We start from the raw sequence: 8,352 nt of genomic DNA, 5'->3' as shown, positions 1-8,352 counted from the left end.
GGTTTGAAGGGTTAACCCAGTTAATTAAAAAAAAAATCTTTTTACTTCGTTAGTTTTTCTTCCTATTGGGTTTTTTTTTTTTAATTAATCTATTTTGATTATCATACTTTTTATGACATGACCTTGTAGGCTAGACGCGCATCCAAGGCTATTGAAATCCGGTTATTCAGTTTAGACCCGTTTAAACTTGGGTCATGCAAGTTTATGTTATTATTAATATTATAAATATTACCTCTTGGGGTCAGTTGTTGCAGCCAAATCCAAAACTTTTGGGGTATAACTTTACAGAAAGATGTTAACACTTTTAGCCCTTAGTTTTTTTTTATATATTTTTTAAGCAAAAATAAATTAACCCGCGACATCGCGGCGGGGTAATGTAACTAGTGTTACTTAATCGTTTGAGCTTTCTAGAAAATTCACGCTTGGTACTGCCATACGGCAAGCCAAAGAATTTTTGTTTTTTTGGGCACCATCAAATTGTAATACTAATTACCAACAGAAACTTGCTTTCTATCTTCATGAATAGCTAATTTACTAACATAAATATGCTTTGCCTTCAGACATATAATAACCATCATAAAATGTCTTGAATATGAACAAAAAATATGCTAACCATCTTGGAATTGTAATTTTAGTTCTCTGCTTTTATTTAATCCCATTATGAATCATTTATGTTGAAATGGTTTTCAGTCATAAATTAATTAAATTAAATGCTCATTCAAGCATCATATGATCTTTCAAATTTGTTCCTGCTTTGATATTTGATCCAGTCAAGGTTGATTCTGATACTGACTTTGAGCTTTGAACATATATTTAGTGCCTAGACATAACTAATAAATATTCTCTTGACTAATAATTTACAGACATACCTCAATAGTCAGTCGGAATTTTGATTTGCCTTATATGTTCTTGGGTCAAGATGTTCACATGGAAGCCTGGAACCACATCGTCGTTACAATAAAATGCTCAGATAGAGTGTGATAGTTGTTTGCCAGTAGGGATTTCATGGGATTCAAGGGCTATACAGAGTTGTAAAATCAGGAATGTTTATATTCTCCTTCAACTTCTCAACGAAAATCCAAGGCTACTTACTAAACTTACTCCACAAGAATACACCTCTCCATATTGCTGTGCAATTTTCCGGACATAAAGGAGTCGTCGTTGAAATCTATAATCGATGCAGGTCTCTTCTTACAAGGCCGAATTCGAGTGGAGACAGTCCTCTACATGTTGCTGCAAGGTGTGGACACCTCTCTATTGTTGATTTTCTGGTGAAAGAAGTTCTGTCTGCAAAAAGGATAAGCACTGAAAATGGAAAAACTGGCAAGTTTGACATCCTGAGGCAGGGAAACAAGGAGAATAATACAGTTCTACACGAGGCTGTTTAGGCATGGGTAATATGAGTGTCCGTAAAGTTGTTGCTGAGGGTTGATACTAAGTTGGCCTGTTTTGAAAATTATGCCGGCGAGTCGCCGTTGTTTCTCGCTGCTAGAGAAGGGAAGAAGGATGTTTTGAGTCAGATTCTGATTATCAACTCCAGCTTCAGCTCATGGGGGATCAGAGGGCCAAACTGCTTTGCATGCTGCTGTGATAGAGAGACATTCAGGTAGTGTCCTGTGCTTGGACAATCCTTTCTTTTTACTTCTCCACATCAAATGGCTGTCAATTGAATCTTTTAAGCTCACATCCTCATCTTTTAAACTTGAAATGACTCGTACTAAGTAGAATTCAAGCTCTTGAATTATTTGAAGATCCTAACTCGTTTATTTGGTAAATGTGCTCAAAGAAATACTGTATTTTTTTAATTTTTTCTGTAATTAATTAACGCGGGCCGATCCAGCTTTCGGCTCAGCCTTGCAAATTACAATTTGACCCTCTTTGAGCATTGTCTCGTTGTTGTCTTGCGAGAGTAGTTGAGGAACTACTAATTTTTATTGAACTTCTTTTCCCTAAATTACACCTTCAAAAATCACAACCGTTAAATTTATGAAAACCAACTTGCAATGAACGATAATTACTACTTTGCCACACCAAGCTATTTTTATTTTTTTTTTTAGCATAAATCTGTACAAAATGACAAAATTTTACAGGGAGCCGGTGAAGAAGATTGGGATGGAAAGATGAAATTGCTGCCATGGAAAAACCCAAAATCCCCATCGCCACCCTTTGATTGTCTTTCGGAAAACTCATAAAGCATGTCTTGGTTTCTTCCACCACATCTTTTGTTGAAATCTTCCTTAACTCGCTCCAAAAGGGCAATTGGGATTTGTCTGCCAGCAGATTCAACGGCAACAACCCGAAAAAAAAAAAATTGCAGGTTAGAGAAATGTATTCGAAGAAATTAGGATGTTAATTAAACAGCAGACAAATAAAAAAAAAATTAGGGTTGTTCTGAATTAGTAATTCGCATGGATCAATTTGGGAGAGCAAACCTTTGGAACTCTTTCCTTAAAGAGACCTTGTAAAAGTATATAAATCAGTATTTTTGAATAGAATATACATTAGGGTTATCTGAGCAATAACCAATAAAAATCAATTTTGGTTTTTTTTTTTTTTTTGGGTTTTTGAAAAAATATAATAATATTTGGGTTTAAAAAAAGTCTCAATGAGAAAGGGACAAGATCCCAACAGCTCAAGGTATAAAATTGTTTCCTTCTTCAACAACAAAGATCACGAAAAACTAAGAAATCGAATAAAAAGACCTAGATTGATTGAGAGTTGTCTTGAAAAGAGAACATTATTGTATAGGAAGAGACGTTCGTTTCAAATGTCAGATACAAAGTGGCGTTGGTATGTTAACATGTTGTTTTAACAAGCTTCTCATATATTATTTTTTAAGGATAATAGCCGAATCAAATATAATTTAAAAAAAAAAAATGTAAAATATACCATTAACAAAAACTAAAATGAAACATTTTTAAATAAAATAAAAATAAATATTCAATTCATCATATAAAACTATCAAATATATATATATATATATATATATATATATATATATATATATATATATATATAAAATGCACTAGATTTTAAAAATCTTGATCCATCACTCAATCCATGTTTTTTAGATTTTTTTTAACTCATTATTATTTATAGTACTCGTATTAATAAAAGAAGCCAGTTTTTTGAACACCCTTCGCAAATTTCCGTAGTCCAAGGAAACAAGCTCTTAATTCCCATGAAGGAAATTCCAATAGCATGCGATGGTTACGAAAATTTGCATACCATTTCAACAACGTTAATTTTCCATCCCATTTACAAGGCAACCCGAACCAATCTCTCAGGCTAATCCATAAAGAAAGTTCTTGATGTCCTAACTGTAAAAAGAGGCTGCCTAGTCTGGCACCAGATACTATGTTAATATCATGAGCGCCAGGTCTTCCGCGCCCCATGTCAAAAAAATGCTTCTGGCAATTAAACGAGGGATCACACTACTCGCCCGTTCTCTCTTTCCAAAAGAAAACCAAATGAAATGAAGTCAATATTCACCACATCTGGATGCAAGGAGTGCCTAATCGAAGGTATCAGCAGAGGCAGCTTCACATCTTCTAAAAATTGTCACAAGACGATAAAGACCGCAGCTCAAGCAATTTAACATCAAACTATTTGGGATGTTACTTTCAATCATGCACTAACAACACCAGAAACCCAGGGAACAATCAATGGCGCATTTGGGTGGGAATCTCTATATGATTCCGAATAACTATCCTTGAAATTCAGTTTGGGCTTTTCTGCCTGCAATTTGACAAGATAAAACGTCATAATTAGATTGGTTAAAGTCTTGAAGAATTTTAGCTCATAATTAAACATTAAACCAATTCTTACATATTTTAGCCAGCACTCTTGATTTCTATGTTGATAGATATCCGGCGAATAGCACCCTGTCTCTGATGGGCAATAGACCCATATGTTGCATTTCTTTTCACCAGGCTTTGCATATTTTGCCTGATCTAGGCAAGCTTGACAGCAGTCAGCTGCACTTTCCTTATGGTAGGTAAGGCCCCATCTAACAGCAGCACCGTCATAATCAGTATGAAGCTCAGCATGGCATTCAGGTGGAAGAGGCCTGCCAGGTAGAACTTCTTCCTCTGTAAAAAATAAGTAATAATTAAACAAGCATGTATAAATTTGTTTCATCAGTAAATGCTTAGATACAGGCAACATGAAGAATAAAATTTTACCAACAGAAACCTCAATTTAATTACCAGGCTCTTCTTCACCCTCAGGCTTATCATCGTGTTCCTGGTGAATTACTTCAGCGGGTAGCCAAAGGCCAATATTTTCTGACAGCACAGCCCAATCAGACTCTAAGGCTCTTACTAGGATACCTAAGAACATTCAGTTACACGCGTGAGCAGCAGGGTATGGGAAACGAGGATTTAAAGTGCTTCCTACAGACACAAATATAATTGGTCCTTGAGGCCATTACATCAGAGATTTAAATGACACCAAACCACACCCTTCCAAGGACAGAAGCATACCAGCTTCCTCTTTCAAATTAGATGAAGTCAGCCCCTCTGTTTCACGGGCCAACAGTTTGACCTCTTGCAGTTTTTCTTTCCGCCAGTTTTCAACAGCATCTGTTTACAAAAGAAGAGAAGAACAAAGATAAGTGGCAAGGTATCAGCACAGAGAAGGTCAAAAGTCATAGCTCTTATGTTACATGTCCTATATATATCCATCCACATTGCTTGGATAGTTGGATGACCCTATTGTAGGCACGTGATTAATAAATTTCTGGAAATCATTGTTTAATGTTGCTAAAAATAGTGAAATGTCTGGAATGAGACTGGAAATACGATTAAAAAGAAGCACCAATCAAATCCTGATACAACCAGGACTGGGTGGTTATCAGCTAAGTAAATTATATTGAACAGAAAAATGATGTCAGTCCAAAATCATCCTAACAGTACACTTGAACTCCATGAGGCAGGAAGTCACCATTTCAAGTCGAGATGTGTTCATGAATGAAAAAATTGTCAAAACATCCAAAGAATCCTCAGATAATTCTACAACGAAGAGCATGAATATGGCAGAGATTAAGAAATAGAAGAAGAAAAAATTTACAGCTTTCAGAAATAACAAATGGCTGAAGTTTTCCATGCCAAAGATACCCTCAATAAAATATTATCAGTCAACAAAATGTAAATTCCACACAGTAGCTTCTGAAAATTCTTCTTTCTTTTATCCAACTTCCAAGCTAACCATGGAGCTAATAAATTACAAAGAGATGTATAACAGACTAAGCCCACAAATATCATTCAGCACCATTACAGATTCCTTCCTTCTCTAAATGGAATCATGGGACATGATGTCCAAGGTTTCAAGAAGAACCTTATGAACAAGATTCAAAGCATAACATCAGCCTAAAGCACCAGAATTTCAATGCATTATAATTTTTTTTTTTGAAAAAAATTAATAGCAATCAGATGACCTGACTAATTTCAAAACAAGCAATACCTATTTGATTATGAATTACAACATTTTTTGACAGAGAATTTACTTTTCTAGTTTGCTATTGACGGTCAATGTGTCCCCATGTAAGAAATTAGGAACAAATTCTGTGAGCTTTTGCACTGTAGTAGTTTGGGAGTGAAGTAGGAAGAAAAAGAGAGGATGTTGGTGATAGATAAACCAAAAAAGGCGACAGATCCTTAAATCGTTAAGAGGCAGCAGAGGAATAATGCTGCAAATAGAGGTCATGATGTTTGCAGTTGTGAGACAAGAGACATGGAAAAAATATGGTAGCAACAGTTATAACGATAAATAAGAGGCCTCAGGCGGTAAAAATGTCAGTGCTGGCATGGCGCTAATGATAGATATGGTGGATTCATGGCATGGAGGAGAGCGTGGCAGAGGCATCAGGTTCTGGTCATTTTAATATTAATACAAAAAAAATGGCACTTGTTTCATGAAAGCAAACAAAAGTAGCTGTGACTTTACAAGAGAGACAGCATGGGAGATATAGCAGAGTTAGGGTGGATATGGGAAAAATAAAAATAAAAGTAGCATGTTATAGTTGATGGAGGGGACAGAGTTTAAAGTCGTAAACCACCATGTTTAAGCACTTCATAGAAAAAACAAAACCAGATAAATTGATACATACATACAAACATACATGTATGTGTATAATGGTGGTAGCAAGCTCCATTGAATTCTATACTCCTTGTACAACAGTAATAGGATCTGCTTGAAATCAAAACCAAGAATGGCAACATATTAAAGAAGAAAAAATACCTCCTCTCCTTTGTTTTCCATAATTGTAATACCAATATTGGTTGGGGGCATAGGCCCGTCATAACAAAAACTAATATTCAGTAGATTTGAGCACTCATCTTCTGTTTAGTTAAACAAAATGCAGTCAAGCAGAAGTTGTATGGAAGAGTGAGCAACAACAAAGAAACACCACTCTTGCTGTTCACTAATCCAGTGAGACAGCACAGAAAATTGTTTTCTGGTTCTCCACATTATACTAAATTAGTTGTCGTTTGATGAATAATACACGTCAAATGCGCTGAGCCTTCAAGACTCGAACAAAGCAAGTGTTCAAACCTATCCTAATTGCATGAATCAATTTGAAATAGTATAGGCAGCTGCAAAACAAAACGACATGGGATTGAAAGATGAACCTACTTCTCTGCTCACTGATATTCGCATTCGCATTCAAGCTTCTCAATCTCTCCAGAATCTCATCAGTTATTTTATTCTTAACCTCTTTTGGCAATTCAATCACCGTTTCTTCTCTGTTAAACTCTTCCTTAAGTTCCTTCACCTTTCCAAAAACAGAAAACACTGATTAAACTACCAACATCCAATGAAGGAATCCAGAGCTCAAATTAATCACACAATAACTGAAAAACCTAAAAGGAAAAGCTTACAATTTTAACAAGCTCTAAAGGTTTTTTCGCTCTTCGAATCCGAATTGATTCCTCCATTTTCCTAATCTGATCTGGTGTGTACTTTACAACTACAACATAATAATAATAATAATAAAGAAAAAGGAAAGCTCGAAAATCAAATAAACCGCTTCAATAAAAAAAAAAAAAAAAAAAAAAAAAAAGGACCTAAAAAACTTGGAGAGTTAGTTACCTCTGTTAAAATCATTATTGGAGTAGAGATAAAGGGAAGCATATAGAGAGCGAAGAACATAAAGAGCAACAAAAATGTTAATAGAGCAAACAAAGAGAGTGGTTTTCTTGTACGAACATCCCCATTTCACTCCTCTCGCCATTTCCTCCTCCTCCTCATCCCGCCATAATATCCAATTATTCCTCTTTCTTTTATTAGATCAACCGATAGATCGCTCTGCAACCAAGTCGTGGTTTTTTTAAAAAAAAATTCAGTAATGATTTATTTTTGTGCTCTTTTTTTTTTAATAAAAAATAAAGACCGTTTTGGAGGGCGCCGATGAGTGGTGTGGATCGGGATTTGATTATAAGAAATTAATACAAGCGAGTATTGTTTTCTTTCTTTTGATTTTAATGACTGGTTAAGAGTTAGCCTTATAAATGAACTTTGTTTTGCTGTCTCTGGAGCCTGGGCTAACGTGCGCCCTTGTGGTTAGGTTAGCGGCTAAAAGATAGGAGGATGCATTTGTGCTAAAATTTAAATATTCTTTATCATATGATTGATTGATGGATGGATTTATGAATTTGGTATATTTCGAGGGATAGCAATTGGGTGGATAGGGTGGGTTTATACCTCCGTTGTTTCTATCTTTTTTTTTTTTTTTTTTAAATTAAATTGTCAACTAATTTTTTTAACGAGAAAACTTAATCGGTATTGTGTGATATGACAAATAATAATCATTTTATACATTCTCCATCAAATAAGCTATTTTATATTTATTTTTAATAATAAAATATAATTATTGTGTTTATGTGCTAAAAGTTTGTCCTAATTTACAAGAGAAAGGAAAAGAAATTTTTTTTTATTTTTTATTTATAAAATAAAAGGTTCATGTATTAATTATTTTTATTATCCATCAGACAGCATCCTAAAATAACACCCAAAACACAATTAAGCTTAGATGTATTAAAAAATTTAGCTTTTGTTAATATAAATAGTGATGTGACTATTTAATTATTAAAACTATGGCATTTATATTAAAAATTTTATATGGATTTATTTTACTATGTTGAAATACAATTCACAAAGGATCAATTATAGATTTAGTATGAATCTAGTTAATTGATGATAGGACTCGAATTCAAGCATAGAGAGAGGAAAATGAACTTCTTAACTGTTGTGCCCAGAGGTTGTCGGCATTTTCTTTCTGCACCGATCTTGCGATGTACCATTATCGATTTTAAGGATAAAAAAAATACTTAAAATAAACTTCTTTTATAA

The 8,352-nt window shown here is 34.4% G+C and overlaps 1 protein-coding gene across 2 annotated transcripts; it reads right to left on the bottom strand.

The window, feature by feature from the left end:
• Window positions 1-3,461: 3,461 nt before the first annotated feature.
• Window positions 3,462-7,499, bottom strand: LOC118057848 (uncharacterized). Of its 2 annotated transcripts, none has more exons than XM_035070563.2 (7): window positions 7,093-7,499; window positions 6,882-6,970; window positions 6,637-6,769; window positions 4,485-4,583; window positions 4,209-4,331; window positions 3,829-4,091; window positions 3,462-3,738 (listed from the first exon to the last, which is right to left on the bottom strand). In XM_035070563.2, the coding sequence occupies exons 1-7, from the start codon at window positions 7,232-7,234 to the stop codon at window positions 3,628-3,630; spliced, it is 960 nt and encodes a 319-aa protein (XP_034926454.1). In that variant the 5' UTR covers window positions 7,235-7,499; the 3' UTR covers window positions 3,462-3,627. The 2 variants fall into 2 exon arrangements, with proteins under 2 accessions (XP_034926454.1, XP_034926452.1); XM_035070561.2 differs by having other exon boundaries at window positions 6,637-6,775; window positions 7,093-7,496.
• Between the last annotated feature and the right edge of the window lie 853 nt (window positions 7,500-8,352).

Source organism: Populus alba, chromosome 2 (assembly GCF_005239225.2).
Source record: "Populus alba chromosome 2, ASM523922v2, whole genome shotgun sequence".
Taxonomy (NCBI): domain Eukaryota; kingdom Viridiplantae; phylum Streptophyta; class Magnoliopsida; order Malpighiales; family Salicaceae; genus Populus; species Populus alba.
Note: the sequence above shows the minus strand (reverse complement) of the source record. Positions and strands in the feature narration are given on the sequence as shown.